This window comes from Aplidium turbinatum, chromosome 13 (assembly GCF_918807975.1).
Source record: "Aplidium turbinatum chromosome 13, kaAplTurb1.1, whole genome shotgun sequence".
Taxonomy (NCBI): domain Eukaryota; kingdom Metazoa; phylum Chordata; class Ascidiacea; order Aplousobranchia; family Polyclinidae; genus Aplidium; species Aplidium turbinatum.
The window spans coordinates 4,615,339-4,641,401 of NC_137484.1; the positions used below are offsets into that span (position 1 = coordinate 4,615,339).

Sequence of the window (26,063 nt, forward strand, 5' to 3'; positions counted from 1 at the left end):
TGCACATCCCTGGAAAGGTAATTCAATACTAAATCCGATGCATGCAAAATTTAAGTGGCACGTGTTGCGGATTAAAGTTTTATTTCAAGATGTTTGAAGAGGTGTCAATTATGCAAAAATCATATTATTTTAATGTTTATCGTAAATATATCCTCCATCTTTGAAGCGTTCTGCTGGGAGTTCCTTCCAAATGCCCACCTATTGATGCACATCCCTGGAAAGGTAATTCAATACTAAATCCGATGCATGCAAAATTTAAGTGGCACGTGTTGCGGATTAAAGTTTTATTTCAAGATGTTTGAAGAGGTGTCAATTATGCAAAAATCATATTATTTTAATGTTTATCGTAAATATATCCTCCATCTTTGAAGCGTTCTGCTGGGAGTTCCTTCCAAATGCTCACCTATTGGTGCACATCCCTGGAAAGGTAATTTAATACTGAATCCGATGCATGCAAAATTTAAGTGGCACGTGTTGCGGATTATAGTTCTATTTGAAGATGTTTGAAGTGGTGTCTATTATGCAAACATCGTATTGTTTTAATGTTTATCGTAAATATATCCTCCATCTTTGAAGCGTTCTGCTGGGAGTTCCTTCCAAATGCCCACCTATTGGTGCACATCCCTGGAAAGGTAATTTAATACTGAATCCGATGCATGCAAAATTTAAGTGGCACGTGTTGCGGATTATAGTTCTATTCGAAGATGTTTGAAGTGGTGTCTATTATGCAAAAATCGTATTATTTTAATGTTTATCGTAAATATATCCTCCATCTTTGGAGCGTTCTGCTGGGAGTTCCTTCCAAATGCCCACTTATTGGTGCACATCCCTGGAAAGGTAATTTAATACTGAATCCGATGCATGCAAAATTTAAGTGGCACGTGTTGCGGATTATAGTTCTATGCGAAGATGTTTGAAGTGGTGTCCATTATGCAAACATCGTATTGTTTTAATGTTTATCGTAAATATATCCTCCATCTTTGAAGCGTTCTGCTGGGAGTTCCTTCCAAATGCCCACCTATTGGTGCACATCCCTGGAAAGGTAATTTAATACTGAATCCGATGCATGTAAAATTTAAGTGGCACGTGTTGCGAGTTTTTGTTTTATTTAAGGTTTTTCGAAGGTATGTCAGGTCGCATTTTATGCTTCGCACTTATTCACGGATGACTTTTTTAGGCGGAAAGCGGAAAAACTATTCTGCCAGAATGACGGTGGTCTTGAAATGCATTGCTCAAAGTCAAGCTCATACTCCGAGAGTTGAACCAGCGCAGTTTAATCTTGCAGATTCTTTGTTTATTAAGCCAAGCGCTTAACCCAGTGCTCTTCAACCGGGTATACTGTATACCCAAGTGTATATGTACCAGATCAAAACTAGGGTATACAGCTGGAGAAGGGTATACAGCTTAGATCTGTGATAGTGGAAGTCACAACAGAGGTACGGTACGGTGGCTATCGCGAGGGAAAGTTCTTTCCCGTGTGTTTGAACTTCGCGAACAATTAGGGGCATTTTACACTGAACACGGATACCCAAGGGCTTCCAAGTTTTGTGACATCAGTCTTCAAGGGAGGGGGGGTGATATATTTCGGTCAACTAGCAAGATCAATGCGCTGAAGATGAAAGTTGCACTCTGGAAAAAGAATGCTTTGTCGAGGAACTTCAATGACTTTCCTGTATTAAGTCAATACATGAAAGAGTCTAGCTGGGAATTTGAGGACGTTTCTACTGAAGATAATTTGTCTGCCCTTATTGTTGGTCACCTGAAATTACTTACCAACAATTTGACTACATATTTTCCTGAAGATAACAAACAATGTCTGGAAGCAAACTCGTGGATTATCCAACCATTTAATGACGAACCAACTGAGGATGAGGAATTATTGGAACTACGGGCTACTTTATATCAAAAATACTCATTCCGAGAAGTGGATTACACAGAATGTTGGGTTTCTCTTCTTGAATTTCAAAAATACAAAAATCTCGTGCAAAAAGCCATTGATGTCTTGGTGCAGATGCCTACCACTTATTTGTGTGAAGAAGGATTTTCCAGTCTTGTTGAGATCAAGTCAAACAAACGAAACCCGATACTTGACATTGATTCTTTAATGCGGGGAGGAATAGAGAAAGAGCTAACACCACGTTATGGCCAACTTGCCGGAACAATGCAACCACAAGCTAGCCATTAAATCAACTTCAATTTTGACGTTTTTTGCACTTTTGCAAGCGTACCGTAGTTTCTTGTTCCCAGTTCAAGACTACTATAATCAGAATCACTTTAACAAACAATTAATTAATTATTAGTTTTTTTTTACTTCCTGTGCACAATTAAACATTGCGATTTGTGAGGTATACAAAGTTATTAAAAATTGAAAAAAGGTTGAAGAGCACTGGCTTAACCAACTTAGCTGTCATTTTGTATCAAATTGGAAGTTGGTGCAAATCAGCAAATATTCTTTTTTTGAGACTATTTTCATCATGAAGAGATTGGGCTAGTTTTTAATTGCAATTGGGTTGGAAATTTTAAAAGAATTTGACAACCTTGCTGGACGCTGGTATTTGTTTAGTGTTTATTGATTTCTAGTTACTTAGAACTTCCTCAGTTCCTCAGTGGATATTATAATATATAGCCTACTGCTACTATACTTTAACTGCCTGACTTGCCCAAACCCTAATCGGCTAATAGGGTGGTATAGCCAGCAACCCCCAACCTTTTTTTATCACAAACCTGTTTTAAAATGAAAATAATTTATGGATTGGCCATTGACATAGTGGTTTGGGACCCCTGGTATAGCCTACTGATAGAGCAAGGGTAATAGGCTATACAAGCTTGCACTGTTTCAAAGTACTTTTTATTTAAATAAGTTTTACTTTTGCTTAGTTTTGTGACAATTGGAATACTGTATAATTGTATATATAGTATTGCCTAGTGAAAGGGTAATATACTTAATATGCTAAAGTGCTTATTTGTTTGGGTTTTTGCATTTCTAGCTGAAGGCTTCTACTTGCCAGGAATTGCCCCAGTTAGTTACTGCAAAGTGGGTCATGATAATTGCAAGGTAAGCTATTTTGTTGTTTACAAACATTGACATATTTTTCGTACTGCAGCATAGTGGAAAGCTTAAAACCTTGATACTAGACTCTTGAAAACCCTTTGAAAGATTATTGTTGACACTCATATTCAGCTATAATGGTGAGAATCTGCATGGCACTTGCAGACATAAGTTCGATACCGCTCCTGCAACGCATGTGGCTATGTCTCGGCAAGACATTTCATGGCCCTATGCCAAAATAATTGACAGCAGTTGACCTGGTAAAAATACTTCACTGATAGCTAATGCTTGTCCAACTGCAGTACTGAGAGCTGCTTTAACAATTTGTCACATATTTTTTCTTTCATTGATGTGATCAGTTCAGTATATTTTTTGTTTTTGTTTTGTTGGCGAAAAAGAAAGACACAAAAAGCAAAAACGCAATAAACACAAATAATTCGCACAACAAGGATGGCAGCGAAAGACCAAAAGGTCACCAAAGTCAGCTGCCACCCAAACATTTAAACAAAAGACCCAAAATTAAGAACATTGACACATACAGTATGTAACATATAGCACAATACCAGCACTTTAATTTGTAAAAATTAACAATGGAATTAACAATACATTAACAATGGAATAACACAGGGCAACATAAAAAAAACATTGTGTAGGGAAATAAGCGGATGATACGTTTCAGGAGTGATCATTGTACAAATTCTTTAATAAACATTTATATTTAAATTTAAAAACATTGTAAGACTTTTCTTTTATTTCTTTTGGTACTTGATTCCATAGTTTCACTCCATTAAAACATAGCATCTTCTTACCAGAGTTTGACGTTGTAGAAGGCAAATATAAATCATTTTTTTGGTTCTGACGGGTTTTATGATGGCGAATTTCATTTACAAAAATAAAGCAGCCAGCAAAGGCCCGGGGCAGCATTTTGTGCACATATTTGTACATAAATTTGCAGTTTCTAATTTAATAATATCGTCAATTCTGAGCACATTAAATTGGTGATAAAGAACAATTGTATTTGTTGACCTCGGCAAAAATAAGATCATGTTTTGCTGATTAGGCCTATAGCTATTAGCCTACCACACTATTTTTTGTGCAAGATCTTAAGGGAGCAGTTCTACTTAGAAAATTTTTTTTTCAAATTTATTTTATTTTGTTGATATATATTGGAAATTTATCGTAGATTCCAAATATGCAGTCAGTTTTTACCTATTTGCCCTCATTAGGCTTCAAACGGAAGGTTTTCTGAACGCACCTCAGTTTAAAATGTGAATAAAAATTTGCATTTTTGTGAGAATGTTAGTTGCAAGATTTTTTGTATTTTTTCTTACAAAATCTAATAATGAATAAGCTAAATAGCGCCACCTTTTTAAAAGGTTAACCAAGTTTATTGAGAATACAAAGAAACTCAGTATTTTGTTCATTATGTATATTTTAGTTGTTGTGAATGGACATAGAAGAAAAAAGTCACATTTAAAGTCAAAGGCATAAATTTACCTAATTCTATTTTTCAAATGCGATTTACTCAAAATCATGTTATTGTGCACTGAAAATGTTTCTTCTAGAAGGCTAAAATTTTTAACAGATGTACAGTAGGCCCTTATGGACATAATGATTGAGTTTTGTTTCAATATTCAGAGTTATAAATATTTTATTTCTAAGTCCTGAAGTCAAATTTGCTCTTGATGCACAGCAATTATGAATTTTTTTATATTTGAAAAAATAAAAGAGTTAAAAGAAATCCCCTGTATCAATTTATGGCTAGGATACCCTACTAGATCACCATGCAGTAAAAGGTGGTAAAAGGATAGACCCTTGGCTAGGGTGCGTCGTGTGCCCCAATGTTCATATTTTTTGTATTATTTTTTTTCAATGGTGAGGTTTCACTGAAACAACAATAATATGAAGTTTCAGCAAAAAATATTAATGTTTAGGTGCTCCACATTGCAGTTAAAAATACAGGAATTTCGACCCCCATACTCCATAAATACCTTGTTTTAACATAACACTGGTGTACACGATTTTTGCTCTATGAACTTTGAAAACTGATTTAGAGTAATTTTGGGGTGCTGAATCCGAATCTGCCCTCAGATTTATCCTATCACGTCAGGTATGTGAGATATGATGACAGCAAATTGTTACTTTTGTCAAAAGTGGAAGATTTGACGTTGCATTTATTGCACATACATATTTTGCTATATGCAGAAATCCAGGCCATGTCGTGCATAAGTAGCTGAAATACACCAAATATAAATTTTGATACCAATTTGTTTTCTAAGCAACATTATTAACCATGCAGTAGTAACAATCTAAAAGGGAGGCTAAAAGTATAACTGACCCCCCCCCCCCCCCCCCGTCAAAGGTTTGCATGAAACCACAAAGGATTAAGTAGGCCTGTGGCAATGCTTGTACAGTAACCTTACTTAGGCTGTTTTGGTCTGTCTAACACTAACCATTCGTTATAGTACTGCGTATGTTGGTGGTCAACGCAATGCCAAATCTTCCACTTTTGACAAAAGTAACCATTTGTTGTTATCATATCTCACAAACCTGACGTGATCTGAGGTTAGATTCGGATTCAGCACCGCAAAATTACTCTAAATCAGTCTTCAAAGTTCATGGAGCAAAAAATAATTCTTTTTTTGTTTACCAGTGTAATGTATGGATTATGCCTGCATTGTGCTTGGGCATGTTGAATGTTGATGAAGACTTGCAGTTTTTGTCAGTCGGGAAATTATGTCATTCAAGGTGGCTAACACTTGCTTGTAGGCTACTTCGTAAATACACTCATGCAATCAACCCTTCCAAAAGTTTCATGAACTTGTCTGAGTACTGCATCAAGGTTTGCTTCCCACCTTGGTTTGAAATAAAACACCACAATTCATTATCTGATGGGTCAAAAAACTTCTTCAACATGTTGCAAAGAAATCTTCCCAAGCCAAGAAGTAAAAGATTTCCAAGAAGGTTTTGGAATGCAATGCATTATTCGCTCACTCTGAAAATGTCATTGTTGGAATGCTAGGTGATGAAGACTGCCAAGTTAGAAGAGCAGCAGGCCAACAAATCTATTCCTTAGGTGCACAAGCACAGGAAAAGCAAAGCAAGAATCATGTTGGCTCCTCACAAAAAGCAGAAGATGAAAATCGAAAGCTGAGAAAGGAAATTTCACCAGCCGTGCCACCTGCAATATGCAGATTTCTTGTGCCACAGCTTAATACTAAAGCAAAATCATACCACCAACTTGTGAAGCTTGGCACAGTTCATAAGTCTGAGCCACCTATCATGAGATCGCTAGCAGATCAACAGCTTGACAATGTCATCGACGAACCTCTGCAGCTGGATTATCCTTGCCACTACCAAGCAGTGGAGTGTCACGTTAAGCTAGTGACTGTTAAAGCAAGCTTATATGCTGTAGGTTTTGAAAGAAGGGATGGACTGATTCGTCAGAAGGTGCGATCTCGTCAACTTATGAAAGAATTCAACAGCAAGAAGGAATTCCCACTAGATTGACATGTTCACCTTTTTGTGCTGGTTGCTAAAGTCTCAATGTAGTACAGGTAGTCTAGCACATGCAGCAGTATGGAGTATATCAATCTGTGTGCTGGTATTTTCTTGACAATGATTTCATGGCAGATCACAGTCTACCCATCACCAATTAGCCTATGTCTACTAATTACAGTATTTGTTTTATGCACCTACACTTTGAACAGTCCAGTTAGTAACCCCCAGGTCGTGCAGTGAAGTTGTTACTTGCTACTGTGTGAGTGTGTGTGTAAATGACACGAGCACTATATTGTATTTCCAGTCACACTACTGTACCGTTAGACCACTGCCTACATGCTCTCGATTAACCCTTGTATTCTCTACATCATGTGTAGTGTGTACCATATATTATGCATACCATGCTGTATATTTATTGCAAATGCAATAAGCAAAAGTATCCAAGTCATCTGTGACCTGCATCAACATATGCAGTACAGCATGTGCATTTACTCATTACCTTGTGCCTGCGCTACCGTTTTGTCCAAAACATTGTCAAATATACGCTTTTTGTCATAACTTTTTTTCTAGTGAAATTAAGGCAAAAAATCCTCATAGAGCAGATAGAAACATTATGATTCTGCATCATTTGATACCAAACTCATGTTCCTAGCACCAGCAGTTCCAAAGTTACATCCGATTTGAGAATTTTGGGGGTATTTCCCCATAAAATGGGGGGTAGAACGGCCAATATGTGGTACAACTCCCTGAAACCAGTTTTGTTATTGTTTTTAGCCAATTTGTCAGTGGTCTAGACCCCCCTTTTTTTAATTAAAAAAAAAAATTTTTCAATCCACCCTATTGTCAAACCAACAAGGGGATACAGGCAATTGGGATGTGGAGCACCTAAACCTTGACCAAATTTTTTGAAATTTTGTAATTTTGCTTTTTTAATCAAGCCTCACCCACAAAAAAAAATAATTTTGTTTTCAACCATTTTTTAAATTTTTGGGGGCACACGACACACCCTACCCTTGGCCCCAGAGGCTCACACGACGACGACGACGACCATGCAGTTTGAAGTCCCTACCACTAGCCATTTTCGAGTTTTTAGGGCTGCAATGGAGACAATCAGCAAATATTTTTGGATAGCTTGTTTCCTCCTTTTTCCAGCAATATTATATAGGCTATGGTTTGTTGGGGTTTGTGGGTGAACTTTTGTGTGTAGATTGTTATTTATGACAAGTACGAAATATGCGATTCTAAGTAGAATTGCCCCCTTAATAACAAAAATAAAAGGTATGATATGACAGTGATTTGCAAAGGGTATAAAAATCATTTTGAGCTCTAGCTGCATTATCTGGTATGGATATGTACATTGTACAATTAGTAGAGACATGATTTTCAATTGGTATATATAGTATCGGCTATTGTAGTCTTTTTCGTCCCGGACAAAATATGACTTAATTATGAAAAATAAAATCAACAAATGAATGAATTTGTGTGTAGTTCTATGCAGTATTGGCCTATTGTATTATTGTAATCATAGCTAATTTGCAATTTTTTTAAAAACCTTATCAGCCTGTTTTCTAATGAAATATATAATCAACCATTCTCAGAAACCCTTCAATTATGTAACTGGCTGTTAAGGATGTTAGGAGAGTTGTAAACATATTTAGTTTAGTATAGCTTTGGTAGAGAGGTACTTTTTAAAAACCATAGACAGACAATCGATAACAACTTAATAACATTGAATTGCATAATTCAAAATTAATACAGAAATGAAATAGATACATAATTTCGAACGTTTTCGGCAAAACTTTCTGCCCTCTTCAGGAAAATATCACGAATAATTGTTTTGTTTAGATGAATTAAGATATTTTATTAAGATATATCACGAATAATTGTTTTGTTTAGATGAATTAAGATATTTTCCTGAAGAGGGCAGAAAGTTTTGCCGAAAACGTTCGAAATTATGTATCTATTTCATTTCTGTATTAATTTTGAATTATGCAATTCAATGTTATTAAGTTGTTATCGATTGTCTGTCTATATTTAGTTTAATTCACTGATATTTACTCTGCTTTGTTATTTTGCTTGGTTCACTAATAATTAGTTATTAAAAAAGATTATTTTATAATTGGCAGTCGGACATTCCTATTTATGTAAATCGCTTGATGTCCCAACAATCTGCCATTCCATATGATTACTCTCAGTTTGACTTTTGTTCACCTAAAGCACAAAAGTCTTCTCCCTCTGCCAACTTTGGTCAAGCATTATTTGGAGATAGAATCAGAGCATCCCCATACCAGGTAACATTATTGAGCTTATCACGGTATTTTCTTTTGATAACTATTTCAATGTACTGTAGTGTATAGTGTACGGTATAGGCATAACTAAATCAGCATTGAATGCTTTAATTTAACGAAGAATGAAGCTTTTCTTAAAATTTGTGATGCTCACACTGCTGTTATTGTGAACAGTACTTGAAGATATATATATTATACAATTAATTTATATTCCAAAACTTAATTTGCTCTTTTGGTCCACAATAAGCCAAGCCATGAACGGTCTCATTCAAGTGATCATGTGCAACACCATAGGTGATTCTTATAGAAATTAAGCATCGAGGTTTGAAACAATTAAGGTTCTCATACAAGCATATACAGTAATCTTGTTTTTTGTTTTTTTAAACATTGTGGAGGTTTTTTTGGTGGAATTGGAGCAATTTTTATTTTGTGTTGTTGCACTGGACCAAACCAAATTTGTTGGTAACTCCTGGTTCTGATGTACTTCCAATCTTTACATTGAAATCTCTTAGATATTATCTATTGGAGGTGTCTGTTTTAAAGCATAGTCTATGTTCTGTAGATCATCGTAGAATTAGAAACGTTGTATGCTAGTGCTACATTTGTGATAAATTTATTTATTTTCTTTTAATATCCATTATATCCACCATACCAGGTACAAATCAACATTTTTAACCTTGTGTGTACAGATGAAGTTCGGTGAAAATGAAAAATGTATCCACGTATGTTCTAAAAATTATGAGAAAGATGATGACTTTCTCAAATTTTTGAAGCATGGAATGTACTACAGCTATGAAAATAGATGGTATGTGCCATAAATGTTAATATAATGTTCTAGAATATCTTCTACTGTCTCTAGTGACAAGCAAAAGCAGCCAAAATAGTTTTAAGTCCGTAGCTGTACTTCCCTGTAGCCTAAGTGTGCCTTTGATTATGCTATATATTTACAGGTCGGATAGTCATAATATTGAGGCTAAAAAGATTGCTATATCTTAGATATGTGAAGGTATTTTTATTTTTAGGTTAATGTGCTTGCAATAAATACATTATTAAGGTGCAAAAAATTGCTTAAGAAAACATGAAATTAAAAGTGTGTAGTGAAAACAACGAACAACATTAGCCCATAACAAAATCTTTCATGGTCTGCGGACGTTGAATCAATGTAAAAATGACGGATTTTGCTGTCTGGGTAATGCAACAATTTAGCTGCTTTTCCTTGAGAACAAAGTGATGTCATCTGATTATGATGCAAGTGTTGTTTTTGTCCTTGCAGGATTGTTGACAACATGCCGATCTCTTGGTGTTACAATACCCTGACCAGTGGCAGGTTCTGTAACCCTGGATTTCCTATTGGTTGCTATGTGGATCACGATGGGCTATCACGTGACGCTTGCGTCGTGAGCGTAAGTTCGGAAATGACAAAACTTATATTTAGAATTTTGATGAGGAATTTCTTGTTTTGTTTATTCCAAACCAATGAATGTGTCAAAGATACAAATTTATAATTAATTTTTTTCTCATCTTTGCTCCACGTTTCGAAAGTTTAGTTTAGCAAAGACATCCAGTGTTGCCAAACTCGCATTTTTTTAATTTGAAAGCGGCAGTTATTTCTGCTTTTGTTAGAAAATATGGTCTTGTAGAATTTTGGCTGATAAGTAAATGTTTTTGAAAGATTTCTTGTTTGAAAAGATATTTTATTGTGATATCTGCATCAGTGTATGATCGTTGCTGCAAGAGATCTCATGGTGAGATTCCTCTGCTACGAGTTGTCCCTGCAACTAATCTACTATGGTCAATATTTTTGCGCAATGTCAGCCGCGCTGAATTGTTCTAATCTCAATCTTTTTTATTATTTATCATTTTCAGTAGTTGAAGTGGTTCAGTTGTGAAACTTTTAATACATTTCATAGTGCACAACTGCACATCTTGCATGTGACAATATTACCACGATTTTACAGAACCGGTTCCAAGAGAGAGACACATACTTTGTTTTCAACCATGTCGACATAACGATCAAGTATCGTCGGGATGTGACTGGGCCTGGTGCCCGCCTCGTACAAGCCACCTTAGAGCCTAAAAGGTGGGCAATGGGCATCAATGTATGATATTGAACAGCACCACTGATGAGTGATGAGTGTCATGGTGTTACGCGTTGATTAGATGTGAGGGATGAAGAAATTAGATGATTAATATTCAAAGAAAATGAAGGGGTGCACCAGCAAACATCTATAAGATTGGCCCATGATACAAAAGAAGGATCCACAGATACAAACTGAGTGATATGCATGAATCAACAAGTGAATAAAAAAATAAAGAAAAGTTACGCTTAGCGTGCAACTTTTATCAAAAAATCACACTTCCTAATAAGCGCTAAAATCACGTTTAGCTGGAGTCCGTAATTAAAAATTAAATCAGTTCTCATTGGTTTAATTGAAATCACTCTTAGAAACCATCATCTCGATACTTAAAGACAACTTTCTACTTTCATTTTACTACGCTGAAGAGATCGCAAGATCGAAACACTGGCCACTGTTCGTAGTTTAGACATAATTTTTAAAGAAATAAAAAAGAGTCAACAGTCGTGCAAATTTCACTTTGTGTGGAGCTACATGTAGCCTACTTGAGAGGTTACTGTTATTTTTTATTCACTTGTGTTGAGTTAGTTTTTTTTCTAACGCTTAGTAGTAATAGTACCAAAATGTAAGTGTCGTTTATCAATAAATTATTACTACAGGCCTCTAAACTCCCGGCGACCATGGCAGCCAAGAAGTCGTTAAATGGCCTCCGAAACTACTGGGCCGGTAGGCCATGTTTAGTCGCCAGCTTTCAAAATCCAGCATTTCTCTACTCCGTTGGTATTTGAAATCTTTTTTTTACAAACAAGGCAATCTCTTTCACGCCGACCAGGAATATTGCTTATAAAAGTTTCGCAAAAGTCTGAGCGTCGACCTATAAAAACTCGAAGACTAGCTTTACATCTACTTGGAAAGCAGTTTATTTAAATACAACTGCAAATATGTTTCCGGGCCTTGTTTGTGTTGTTCTAACCCGAGTGAACGTAAAAAGCACGATATCAATTAACGGGTTTTTAAAAACACGATGTTTAACGAAGTTTTTATTTTGGCTGCCGAGCGTGAGAATTTGGCCCCGGGAAGCTCTTGTAGGCCATGTTTGGTCGCCGGAAAAATAAAGGAGCTTAGATCCTTAGTTGGCTTGTTGACTATTTTACTGATGACGCAGCATGCAAAAAGTACGATATGGTACAGGATGGTACTCGTAGGTGATGAGTAGTTTGAGTACGCTGTAGTGACAAATTTAAGACTCACAGTCTAGTCTTGTTTCTGTTTTTCAATTGATGGAATAGATTCTAACTTACTAACCTATTGTTTTGTGTTGTTAGACTTCCATTGTAAGAAGAAATATGACTATTTTGTTCACATTTAGTTTGTCAAGCTCATTTCAAATTGTTTTTGCGCAGTTTATTGAACAGCCACTGCGAATCAGGTCCCCCTGTTGGCATTCCTGCGGTGTTCGACAAGAGAGTTACCATTAATTACTCTTTCTCTGTCAAATTTGTGGTGAGTGAAGTTGTTACCACTGTTGTTTTTTAGCATCGGTTACATGAAATGTTGTAGCCTGATTCCGGATTATTCCTTTTACTGGAGTTGTTCATACAACGTCAGCTTCACCAACGAACTTGCAAACAAAAATGTGCACCAGTACGGTGCCCACTATACTGTAGAATTTAGTCATCGTTGTGTGATAGAAGTTTAATTTTTAACAACAAAAAATTCCATAACAAATCATTTTACAGTTCGATGACATGTCGCGTTTTAGCAATAAAATCTGAAATAAACTTTTTGTTTGTGAGAGAAAAACACACTAATGAAATACACAAACTAACAAAACCCGGAACACAATATTGTTTGGTTGAAAAATTAACATTTTATTGCTGACTGGCTCCCTTCGTTCACTGACAGCTGAATATTTAGGAAGATAATACCACCAATTGGGCATCCAGATGGGATTATGTTCTTGAGGTACCGCACCATCGCATTATGTGGTTCTCTTTGCTGAATTCTCTTATTCTGCTGTTCTTTCTGATTGGGCTAGTCATGTTAATAGCTGTACGTCTGCGTAAACGTGTGGCTGGATATAGAGAAATGGATCCTGAGGTACGTATGAGCTGAAGGTCCTGAGTATGATATATAAAATTAATTATTCTCTATTTAGCTCCTGTGTACGATAGACTCGATACTGATGACAAGATTACATGTAGGGATGGTTAAAAACGTTTTTTTTTAGTCGTCGTTTTTCTAATCGTTTTTTTTTTTATCAATTTTGTTTCGCTTTTTTCATTTTTATGCTCTTTTCAATCGTTTCATACATTTTTTCAAGTAACAATTATTTTCATTTATCTTAACAAAGTCCCATATAGTATATCATACAAAAGAAAGTGAAGTCAAAAGAAGATTTTAATGAAGAGTTTAGAGACAAAGTTGTATTTGGTGACTTATCGATGTCTTGGTTATTTCAGGACAAATCTTTCAAAGAAGCAAAACTAGCCTACAAACTTTGTTTCAACATTTAATTTTGGCAGATTGTTGGTGCAAAAGAAAAGCAAACGTGTTTTTTTTTTTTAACTTGTTATAAAAAAACGAGCATAAAAAACGACTCACATCTCTGCATCTGTGACTTTCAACCCACGCCATTATCACTTATCAGCCTGTGGTTTTCAAATACTTATCGTGGTTAAAGCAATAAGTTTTGCTGACTGGCGACAAAACTGTCCATTTTATTGATGGAATTAAAAAGTAATGGGCAACTACATTAAAAATCAACGAAAAAAGGGCTTACTTGCCAGCAATTTGCACGCTGGCGGATGGCTTTCTTGTCTCAAATACACGAGTTTTTATTTTAGGCACATGTAACACTTCTATCACTATATTTTTTCTAACCATGGTTGTCCACAGACTTTGTTTCGTAATTCGTTTGCTTGGAGTTTTACACAAGGAGAAATACTCCGCCCCCCTTCTCACCCCATGTTGTTGTCCGCTCTAGTCGGAGCTGGTTGCCACGTGAGTTGGAATTGGATCTTTTTAAATAGGAAAAGTTTTTAAAACTTTATTAAGTCTTTAATACGTGCAAAAAATTTTCTTTCATGCACCAGTATGACTGTGTGTATATGTTCAACGAGCAATTTAATCTGTCTCCCGCTTGAGGGCTTCAATGCTCACACTTAAACCTTCCAATACAAAACAATATCAGGCAACGTGTATGTATACTTATGATTGATATAAGTTTTGTCCCACCTCTTAACAATTTTGCTTTAACGTTACACCCAAACATCGTAGCCTCCATGAATGAGTCTCACTCTCATCCGGTCACCCCGTATCCGTCACACAGCTGTTGCGTTTATGTCTTACGTGAGTAATGTTTCAATGATATAGAAAAAATAAAACCTATAATGAAAACAAGGGGATGCTGTTTCTTGTGTGCTACGTGGCTTATTTATAACTCTTGTATTTGAACGAGTTATCGGTTTTGATTTATAAATCAAAATGCCAGGCAGCGATATTTTTAGAAACCACATACGGTGGACATATTTTTGCATGATATGTCCTCAACTTCTCCTTTGAAGGTCGTCGCAGTGACGTTTGCCACTCTCACGTTCGCTTGTCTTGGCTTCTTATCTCCTGCTAGTCGAGGATCGTTTGGGACAGCGGTCATCTTCTTGTTTCTGTGCCTTGCTGCTGTTGCTGGACACGTCTCTGCTCGTCTCTACAAGTGTGAGTGGCTTATGCTTATTACTTAGTGGCACCAAAAAAAAAACACAGCAAAGTGCCATTATTTAAGGTGCATTTGCAAGATTGGTCCAGCTTATTATGGTGCTATTTTATTCGTATTGTTTATAGTTGTACCATGGTGTTCTCGCAAAACACGAAATAAAGGTTTTTTTTCTTGATGCTGTGTTTTTTTTTAGTCCATAACATATTTTTTTATAAAACCTAACTTGGACTCAGGCTCGGGTGGCAAGTGTAGGGGATTGAAGCTTTCTAATCCCTAATGAATAAATGCGATAGTGTATGAGCTAGCTTTATGTAGACCCGGCGATGTTGTAAGTATTGAGTTAGATTTATAAAAAGTTGTCATATGAAACAACTATCGTAATCAGGTTTTCTTATATTGAGATTTTGGCATTAGACCCCCTCCCCCCCAGTGAACAGGCATAGTTTGAACATTTCATGTGCTTGCATGTTAAAATATTGAACGTAACCAAACGTAAACTGGAATGAAAATTTCTTTTCAGACTTAGGTGGGGAGAATTGGAAACACAATATAATGCTGACATCGTTCCTGCTACCGTTGTAAGTGTTTTTAAAATATTTTTATGTGCACTGATGTTCAGCAAACATGGTCATATATCAAACGTGTTTTGTCGAAACGATATGTTGAACACAAATGTTTAACTTGCATATGTTTAATTGTTTAACTTGCATAATAGGAAGCTTATTGCTCCGTGGCTAGTAGGGTGTGACAGCCGCCCCGACCTTTTTAGAATTTGCCTACCTTTTTTTTGGTGGTGAGGTTTTACCTGTATAAGATTCCTGTAAAGTTTCAAAAAAATTGGTCAAGGTTTAGAGGTGGCCCGTGGCCACTAAAGTTTTTGGGGGGTGCGCGATGTATTTTTAGGTGTGTTTTTGCTATATCTCGGCTCCTAGACATGATAGAAGGTCGTTCTATAGCTCAATCGATGCAGAATAAGCAAATTTGTATTAGACTTGTGAAGAAACTATTTGCCTAAAATGTTTAGTTTTTGAGTTATTTGAGAAAAACCCGTTTTTTGCACAAATTTTGTGAAAAATTGTTACATATGAATTGAATATTTTATCATTTTCACTTTTTTTTCTTCTTAGGAACACCTGGAGAAGTACAGAAGCTGTAACTCTTCAAAGTTTAAACCTAAGTTACCTCATGTTTTGTTTTGTTAGAAGCATAGAAACCGAACACTAACATTGTGTTTACTGTTAAGGCAATTTTTATGGTGGTAAGTGCTAACTTATATTACATGCTATGTCACAGTTTAAAGATCATCATCATCAACCAATTTTGATTATACAGGCCATGAATTAATCCTCATGTCGAGGGTGTGGCCTGTCTGTCGAGAACGAAGTCTTCCCCTCCACACCTCATTTATTGGGTTGACAGAGTTCATGTTCAGGGCTACAAGGTCATGTTTTACAAGTTCTTCCCAAGAAAGTTTTGGTCTACCTTGACCCCGCTGTGCTGCGATGTTAACACATCTGACCTGTGAGATCCAGCTTGAGCTGCGCTCAACGAGACCAAGCCATCTCAGTCTGCCTAATTGGAGGACTTCACTGATGTCTTTTATTTTGAGCTTTGATAGAAGTGTCCCAAACTGGATGTTGTCTTCAGGCTTGACTAGGCGAGTCCATCTTACCATCAGAGCGATGGCCAGCAGATATGAGGATCAAGAAGGGGATGATTGTGAAGATCTGCTATGAAGCCCTAGCACAGGGATTTGTGATGGATGATTATGAGGAGCTAGTCAAACTAGTGCTTTTGCATCTTGGTGAGGGAGCTGAGACCTTTGGAGGTTTTCTACATCCGGGTGTTTGTCACCACTCCAGATGGATGGCCAAGATTTTATACTGTATCAAGATCGTTCTTCTCACTAAAGTTATTACTAGAGATCTTCCTGCAGGTTTTATATGTTCAAAGCAACAGCTAAAGAAAATCCAAAAATTTGTTCAGCTTGTTGTATATTCCTATGTGCCATGGTGGCTAACCACTTTTGTGTCAACTTCTACTCTTTGCAACGCACCTAGAACTTATCAACGTCAACGAGTATTGAGAAATCGAAAGCAGTATGGCCAAAGCAGCTCTTAAAGCTCTAATGGGGCACATGTGATATCTTAGTGAAGAACTTATCCCCCTCACCCTTTTCTATAGCAGTGTGTCTGACGGGACAAAGCAGAAAATTGTTCAAAAGCTGACAAGCTTCAAAGATCCTGGACATTCTTTGAAAAGAGAAGGAAGTGATTTTGGCAAACCCTCCTTTCCTTCCGTTGCTACAAAACCAACAGATGACTTGAGCTCCTTTGTTGGAGAAGATTCTTGGAGCTTCTTCAGAATCTTGAGGATTGACACGACCTTTTTAAGTGTTAGTGTTGTCGATTGGTGCCAGAACGGCAGTTACTGTGAAGCAAAGAAACGGGTTTCAAATCTTTGTGTTGTTAATGATGCAGCAGAAAGGGGTGTCAAACTGTGCCAAGACTTTATAGACACTACTAAGACAGAAGTTTCATTTCAAAATATTGTTCAAGTAGTTGAGAACAGCAGAAATTCTATGCCCAATCAGCGTAAACAAAACTTACATCCATCTCGGTGTTGGTTTCTTACATTGTGATTTTTATCATCGCTGTTCCTTGCTCTCAAATGTATTTTGTGATTTTGTTTAACATTAACTAAACAGGTGAATTCATCATTTCATTGATTTTCCATGTGTTTTAACCCAAGAAGAAAAGGTGCTAAGAACATTTTTCTCACAAATATGCAAAAAACAGGTTTTTCTCAAATAACTCAAAAACTAAACGCTTTAGACTGAACATTTGTTCACAAGGTTGATATAAACTTGCCTATACTGCATCGATTGAGCTATAGCATGACCTTCTATCATGTCTACGAGCTGAGATATAGCAAAAACGCCCCTAAAAATGCATCGCTCACCCCCAAAAACTTTAGTGGCCACGGGCCACCTCTAAAACTTGACCAATTTTTTTGAAACTTTACAGGAATGTTATACAGGTAAAACCTCACCACCAAAAAAAAGATAGGCTCTGTGAAACCAAGTTTTAAAAATTATGGGGCGGCTGTCACACCCTAGTGGCTAGGTGTTGAAAACATTGGGTCATATACTTCAAATCTTTCAAATTTGCTTTTTTCATCACTGGACTTCAACTGAAAACATATTGTAAAGTTTTGTTCTCATTGATCAATGTTTAACCTGGAGATGAGGATTCCAGATGCGTCTGCGTGTGGCTGTTTTTACTTTTTCGATAGTTATATCATGTACCCTAACTACGTAATTAATAAAAAAGTGTAGACATTGTAGAACCCAAAATGTCGATACCAAACGCATGTTTGCATGAGTTTAACAGACGTTCATGAATTTATTTTGGCTCTTTATTTTGTGATTAGATTGACTTGGCGTTCCAACTCTTTAATCATATGTAAGTAATTCATGGCTTCAATTTTTAGAACCATTTGCATCATTGCGCTTGTTATGGATATTATTTTTCGTTGTCTTGGAAGTTCAGCCGCCATACATTATCGCACCTGGCTGTTGCTGTTTGGCTTATGGTTGGGAATACTTGTCCCCATGACCATCATTGGAGCTTATTTTGGTTACAAGCGTCAGGTAGCTGAGAGGTGTTGTTCAGTATCTTGTTTGCTATGGACTCATTGCTCAGCCACGTCACTGGTCCTTGCGATAATATTTTACTGCAGTGTGGGAGTCATCACGGACGGATTGAATGTGTAGCAACACATTTGTTTTCAAAGCTTACAATGACAGCAAACCACAAGCCGTACCAACCACACTACAGAGTCAAACCTAAATTGGCTTGTGCTTCATTGGTGGTTTTATTCTTTTTCGTGTGAGCTTATGGGGCCGAGGGTTTATTCTTTTACCCAGATCCACAATATTCTCAGACTACACTGGAAGTGTTATTTTTATTGTTGTTCGCTGACGTTAATAAAATGTTAAATAACGAAATCATGATAAAATATTTTTATGGAAACATAATTACTTGCTTTAGAAGAAACTAATGAAATTAAGTTAGATCATGGTACATAACTACACAGTACACATTCATATAGTTGTATACACAACAATGCAACACCTTCAGATTCATTTACTTTGTAGAAAATTTTTACTTTCGATCATTATTCCAACACAACTGCTCCTTCTCTCCTTGACCCCGATGCTGATGAAGCAACAGCTGACATGTCTCCCGTGCTAACAAAAATTAAACAACTTGCTCCAAATAACATCAAGCCGTGCAGGATTTCGGTTAAGGCCGTCTTCATCACTACGGCAGCTAATGGGATTCTGCCATTTTCGACTGTGTTTATTCCCTTGTTTTTCATTGAAAATGCTTTGTGGTAAGTACTGGTCCGTAAGTTGTTGAAAAATATTTACTATGACTTTAATATGATCTCAGCTACTTCTAAATGTACCGCGGTTTTTCACACTGGCTTAGAATTTAACTGATGTTCGCTTTGTTAAATCATCTCCATCATTCTGTTCCAACCCAGCATTACATGTTTCTTCTCTACAGAGATTCTCTTTCACAACTTTTATTTCGAAGAATGCTACTTATTGTATCAAACCAGCCCCACAGACGTGTGTTAAAATACTATAACGATGAATTTTTAATTAACAGTTTTTTTACGATAAAAATCGGCCACTACAGTTCTTAGAGGCTTAACTAACCGCGATGTTGACTTATCCCAATGATCGTAAATCCAAATATACCTGAATTTAAGGCCCTTACGATTAACCCACTTACAAATTGCTAGGCCGAAGCAATGTTGGTAGATATAATATCACAAAAACACGTACCTTATTACTAAATAGCGGCTATAGATCCTTTTGTGTTCTTCGCTGTCGCTATTTCAAGTTCAACTTTTAATGTCTCTTTAAAAATATCGTTGTTTTACGATTTTCTTCAATCACACACTAAAACATATAAATAAAACGTTCCGTGACGTCCATGCGATGTTAATAATATTTGCTTTTTGACAATATTTATCCCAGGTCTGGCCAATATTGTTACCTGTATGGCTACTTCGCCCTGGTCGCCATGGTACTGGTGCTCATAACCGCTGGCTCTACCATTGGGAATTGTTACTATTGCATTGCTGCTGAGGTAGGAAGATTATTTTATAAAGAAAGTGCTACACAACTTTCTCCTCTTCATATATATCCTGCCTGAAAGTGTCGCCCACTGGATGTGAGCGATTACATCGCGTTTCTTGCAACAATTTTTGCAATGTGTATTGTCTAGTTTAAGGGGAAGGCATTCGCTTAGCAGTGGACTTCCACAGGCTGAAAATGATTGTGAAGTTTACTTCAACAACATTTAAGGAGTTTCATGCTGCTGTAGTTGGTTGTAATATAAATGCAATTCCGCTTTCCTTCCGAGCAGATACAGTACGCTGACCGTTAGTTTGTAGAATTTGTTGTCGTACGTGTTCTTGATAATAATTATATCACTCTTTAAAAACTACAAAGTGACTCTAGTTTTTGAAAGCCGCTTTCCGCAAACATCGTTTTTTATAGCGAAACTTCCACAAATTGAAACCAGTCACTGTCTTTGCTGTACTTATGTTTATTAATACAAAAGTTGAATTAAGTAAGGCAAGGAAACCGTGTCCACCAGTCTTCGTTTCCACCTTCAACAATGTCACTACGTGTCTTGTCAAGATAATCGGTGTGTTTTCAAAAGTCGAATTGTTTCCAGTTAACCATGAGGTTGCATCAATCAGGGTGTTCTTAACCTAGTTTAAAGCTAGTATTTTTTGCACAATTCAGACAACATACGGGTGTCTGTATTTTGATAGAAGCCTCAATGTAAACTCTCTCCGTGAATGAAAATTACCTTTGTGAAAACAACATTTTATTGCATTAGAATTACCGATGGTGGTGGCGCTCCTTCCTCTCGTCTGGCTTCACCGCTGTCTGCGTCTTCAGCTACACCGTTCACTTCTACTTCAACAAATTATCGATGGATGGAACAGCATCAGCCATGATCTACTTCGGCTACTCAACCATCATGGCTCTGCTTGTGTTCCTGTTCACAGGTCAGATTGAATTTTATAGTTTCTGATCATGTTTCTAAGTTTTTATAGACTCGATGAATTGCCAGAACTTTAGGTTCGACCATTTATTTTATAGAATCCATCGTTCGTGCATTCTACAAAACATACATCTAATGTATGACTTATAGAGCAGCTTATTTTTGCTTTAACATTGTGCTAATGTTTCGTTGCATTGCATAGACGCAAAAGCAAATATGGCCACTACGGATTCCACTTGGCCCACGGCGGCCGTGTTTGTGAAACCTTGAAGTGTGCTATCAACACGTTTCTTTCCATTTGTCATATAAGATAACATCATGCTTTTGCTATTAGTTGAAAAACAAAACTCTACAAAAACTGGCCACCCTACTCTTGTTAGTAGCGAAGGCTGAGTATAATGAGGACCTCAATTCTCACTACTTGGACTAAAGTGTGCGACCACCTTTTCAGCGATAGTAAATTTCAAGAGTTGACTATTTTGAAGCACTCCCTTGCTTTCTCTAGCGCTTCATTCTCGCTTAGTTTGTGCAAGCCTGTTCAAGAATTGATTATGTCATCCGTTATGGATCACAGAAATGAACAAACGACGTTTCATTGCAGGATCGATTGGATTGGCATCTTGCCTTTGCTTCGTACGAATCGTCCATCACAAGAGCTCGCAATCTTTTAAGAGTCGTTCTGTTCTGAAAGTATTCCATGGCTGACGCTTGTTTTAGAGTCCGACAGAAACCTAGTGCTGTACTTGCTATTCTTTCAAATGCCCGCTTATCTTTCAAACTTGTTATTAGTAGGGCAAGTTTTTGCAACTTTTTCCATCTTCAAACACCTTCCAAAGTAATCAAGACTTATACGGAATGATATTGTTCCAGAAAAAAGGGTAGCCTAATAAAGAAAGTGTTTTGACTTTTTTTTACAGCGATCAGGTTGAGATAAACTTGCTTTTGAATCATCGGCTTGAACTAAATAATGACCTAGAAGCGATTGTAGAAATATCTGTCAAGCGTTACTCCAGCATCATATGTAAATTGTGCCTGCCAAACGTCTCAGCAGGGCGACGCGAGATGTCAACTTTTTGCGTAGTGATTGTAAATGGTGACGGTATGTGAGTGACCTGTCAAGTGTAACCCCAAGGTATGTTGGTTCTGGGCAGGGCGGCAGAATTTTGCCGTTAACGGTCACTTTCAGATCACGTTTTGCCTCCCTGTTGTTGAGATGGAAGGCTGCCGTCACAGTTTTACTTTCGCTGAGCTTCAGTTTCCATTGATGAAGGTATCCAGATATGGTCGTCATGTCTTGGCTCAACGTCGTTTGTAATGATTGCCAGTCTTTCGCAGAGTGCAAGATGGCCAAGTCATCAGCATATGCATATTTGTGAGATGTTGTTGATGGTAGGTCATGCGTATAGACGTTGAAAAGGAGGGGAGCCAAGACTGATCCCTGTGGGACACCGTTTTTGAGTCGCCGCAGTCTACTTGGTTTTCCGCTTCCGGTGGTAAGGGTAAAACTCCTGTTGTGGATGAGTTCCATGATCATTTTGACCATGTGCCTGTCAGGGAGTAGGCGGAGTAGCTTGTAGGCTAGGCCACGGTGCCAAACAGTGTCATAGGCTGCTGTTAGGTCGATAAAAACAGCCCCCGCTTTCTTTTTTGCCGAAAAACTCTCCTCAATATCCTGAGTTAGTAGTGTGACTTGGTCTACAGTTGACCTCCCGTGTCGGAATCCAGCTTGTTCGTTGGGAAGCAGTGGGTCAATTATTGGTTCGACACGAGCGTAGATCAGTCTCTCAAGGATCTTGAAAGGGATGCAGAGCAAGGAGATGGGGCGATAGCTCTTTGCATCGTCTAGTGGTTTGTTTGGCTTAGGGATCGCGACGACCAGAGATCTTCTCTGGTCGTCGCGACCATGTCGTTCTCGTATGTCCCATCTACAAGGCACCAAGTGGAACGCATGGTATAGCAACGCTGGACGAAGCTACACTCACCTGGCTCTCCACCACCTGCCCTGAAATTTGATCTAGTCTCAAACGAAAGAAGAAGAAGAAGATATGTAAATTATTGCATTGCCAAGCAACTTTGTGCAGTGTTGTGCGAAGCTTCTGCAATGCATTCTGGTAAACGATCTGCAAAGATCATCGATTTTCAACGACAGATGTGAAGCATTGCAACTGCATCAATTGCAACTGCATCATCATTGCAAATGCATCAATGCAACTTTTCATTGCAACAAAAACTTGCCCCAATTGTTAGCATTACCAACAACGTATGCAATGACCCTTCAGTCAGTCGATGCCTCACATCCAAAGGCAAAGTGCTATGCAGCACTTTAGAACTACCGTACTGTGGCACTTCTTTGTTTACAGAAAAAAATATTTTTAGCGCAGAACACTGCAGGACCACAGTCATGGTATCGTTTTTGCAAAAGATGCATTTTAAAGATCAATTTTCCTTTTACATTTTACAAAAAATTAAGCTTTGACTCTGGTACCTACTCGTTGCCAACTCGTCTGACCGAAAAAACGTGTAAAAAAGTAACCTGTGGGTGGGTTTGGTTCAAACCAGTTCCCGTGAAGTAACGAATGCACTTGGACCAACGTATTTTGTCTAACGAGCATTCGTTATTTGAACAATTATTATGTAATTGAACTACCTTTTTTTTATATTATCGATACGTTCTTACAACAGAATATAATACACTTGATCGCCACATTGTAAGCGACTCGACCCATGTTTTAATGGATACATGTTCCAACGTGTCAGATAATGAACCGCTTTTCAGTGATGTGCTGTGGCATGAAACTATTTATCTTCATCAAATTTTCCTCATTTTGTACTTCACTTCAATCTTATCTTCACCTCCATGCACTTATTTCAAGGATTATTAGTTTATATTATCATTTGCAATTAGCATACACTGCTAATTTTATCTAAAAAAGCATAAACAGTTAAACACTCGTTGCTGGTCAACTACTAACTTTTGTTGAATCACTTTAATCTGAGCATTAGCATACTTTTGCACCCAAGCCTGGGTTGATTTGCGTAGTCTAGAATCTTTTCAGTAAAGCTTGAAATTAATTCTAAAATCCTAATTTCACCCTCAAAGAGTGTGGCTGCGAGTGTTGGTTGTTTTACATTTTGCAATTTTTTTTTGTACAAACATTGCATTTTCTTGTACCAACTCTTTTTATTGATTTGTTTGGCATTATAAACTGTGGTTGTATAATGTATAGGTTACCTTTATTGTATCATTTTCCCCTTCATATTGTTATTGCTTGCTACAACTAATACACAGAGCCTACACTAATAACATTCTTTCAGATTAGTGTTGCCAGATTGAGAATTTTGTCTCAAGGAAATTTCATAAATATTAAAAACAAAAATTTGAAATTGAAGAAAACCCCAGACTAGTAGCTGAAAATGAGGCTTGCACAGAAAGCCGTGCAGAACTGGCGTTTTAAGCGAAGACCATTCTAGACTCACCAGAAGAGAATTTACAGTGCCAAAGGTAGTGCAGACAGTCAGAAAGTTTTCAATTTGATTTGGGAAAGGTGTTTGGGCTCGGTCAAACATTTGCTGATTGCTGCAATCTGAAAAGCGGTTTTGGTTTAATTTTTAGTGCAGAAATAATGATAGCAATCTTCTTACCTGTGCCATTTCAGTTTATGAGTTTGAACAAGTATTAGCCTGTTTATTTTGAAATTCGTGTTTCGGGTAATATTCGTAGTTAGGGAAATCACTATACTTAACTAAATTCTTATTTTACCACCAGAAAGCTGAAGTGGGCCCGGTACCCAGAAGGAGGCTCCGTACTTTACCATCTGACAGCTGAAGTGGCTGTTTTAACCTCTGATGGCAATTCCTTTAAATATGATTGATTATATTAAGATCTTGATAATGTCTGAAGTCTCAGGGAATTTTTTAAGTCCGGGGCCTTTAAATATTCCTGGCCCGGGTCCAAAAATACCTTCTAGTCCCCCCTGTCAACGTCCCTGACCAAACCACTTTCGTAGTTAAAATGTAACTCGATTTGGATTTCTGAGGAAGTGTTGAGGAGTCCTGGGGGCGAATCCCACCAGCAACTAGGATAATCACAATACAAATTGCTTCCTTCCAGTAGAAATCTGAGAAGCCCTGAAACGTGGCAACGAAGTTATTTTTCTAAAAGCTCAAGGTGAAGCTCATCAACACCCAAAAGGTTCGGACCGCGGTCCGCCAGTTGACTACGGTAGCCCTGTAATAGGGGAATTAATGAAGATGTTTTGTGCAAATTTATTTGACCACATTTGGCAACACTGTTTCAGAGTTAAATCTAGACAAGCGAACCAAAAAGCGCTTAAATTTTGCAAATTGGATATTTCACATCAATCTATCAACTTATTTACTGCAGGATTTGTCCTTAAATCTTATCTTAAGCTGACACAAGCATCACTCATTTAATTTTCAGCAAGAACCACTTTGTTACGTCAAAATGACCTTGAAAACGAATGATATCATTCGTTTACACCAGTGAAGAGCAACGTGGTCCAGGTGGACCACAAGTGGTCCACAGAGAATTTTCGGTGGTCCACGGATAAAATAATTCAAGACACACACACTTTCGGTAAAGTTATTTCCATATTGTTATGGTATTGTACCAATGCTAAGTTATTAGCAATTTAACTCCGTATTCACTGTGCTTGTGACATATCATGGCCCCCGAACAATATTATAAATATTATGTGTTTACGATTTCTTGGGAAATCCCCATGTTTCGCCTTTTCGGAAAAAGATATCCCAGAATGGGTTCTTGATTTTTCAAACTTTGAACCAAATGAAAATATTGATCCAAAAATATGTGAAGAGCTGTTAGACATGAAAAAAATGTTCAGCTTATTACAAAAATAAAAAGGGAAGGTGTCTTTGGTTATACTGAAATAAAGAACTCCAATCCACAGATTTACGAAATTGTACAATCTTTCATCATATCCTTTCCAACAGCATGGCTAGTTGAGGCTGGATTTTCTGTTATTAATGACATTTTTTGTAAAAAAAAGAAACCGACTTGATATTAATAAGCGTGGTACAGTAAGATTAAGATTGAATCAAACTTTTACTTGTAATTATGACTTAATGTGTGACAAACATCAAGAACAAGGCAGTCACTGACGTAAAATTTTATGATATTTGGTCAATTGTTACTTATAAATATTTGGTTAAATTTATTACTTATAAATATGTTGTTTTTCTAAACTTAAGCCACAATTATAAATCTGATATACAAAAAAGGCTATGGTCCACAGAGATTTCTAAAAAAAAATTATGGTCCACAGTCACAAAAAGGTTGCTCATCACTGGTTTACACTG

At 37.1% G+C, this 26,063-nt stretch overlaps 1 protein-coding gene across 1 annotated transcript; it reads left to right on the plus strand.

Moving 5' to 3' along the window:
• The first annotated feature begins 2,923 nt into the window (after window positions 1–2,923).
• On the plus strand, window positions 2,924–24,019 carry LOC145781832 (transmembrane 9 superfamily member 2-like). Its single transcript, XM_082593513.1, has 15 exons — window positions 2,924–3,055; window positions 8,677–8,841; window positions 9,528–9,643; window positions 10,112–10,241; window positions 10,797–10,918; window positions 12,317–12,416; window positions 12,831–13,013; window positions 13,812–13,916; window positions 14,480–14,627; window positions 15,149–15,206; window positions 18,121–18,280; window positions 18,788–19,026; window positions 19,682–19,793; window positions 20,556–20,727; window positions 21,325–24,019. The coding sequence occupies exons 1-15, from the start codon at window positions 2,948–2,950 to the stop codon at window positions 21,426–21,428; spliced, it is 2,022 nt and encodes a 673-aa protein (XP_082449639.1). The 5' UTR covers window positions 2,924–2,947; the 3' UTR covers window positions 21,429–24,019.
• The last annotated feature ends 2,044 nt before the right edge of the window (window positions 24,020–26,063 follow it).

What these genes read in the sequence shown, in the direction of transcription:
- LOC145781832 (XM_082593513.1), top strand. Translation starts at nt 2,948, where the DNA reads ATGCTAAAGTGCTTATTTGTTTGGGTTTTTGCATTTCTAGCTGAAGGC. An exon ending in ATAGAGAAATGGATCCTGAG is followed by an intron (nt 13,014 to 13,811) that starts GTACGTATGAGC and finishes GGTTGTCCACAG; the next exon opens with ACTTTGTTTCGTAATTCGTT. An exon ending in CTCTGCTCGTCTCTACAAGT is followed by an intron (nt 14,628 to 15,148) that starts GTGAGTGGCTTA and finishes ATTTCTTTTCAG; the next exon opens with ACTTAGGTGGGGAGAATTGG.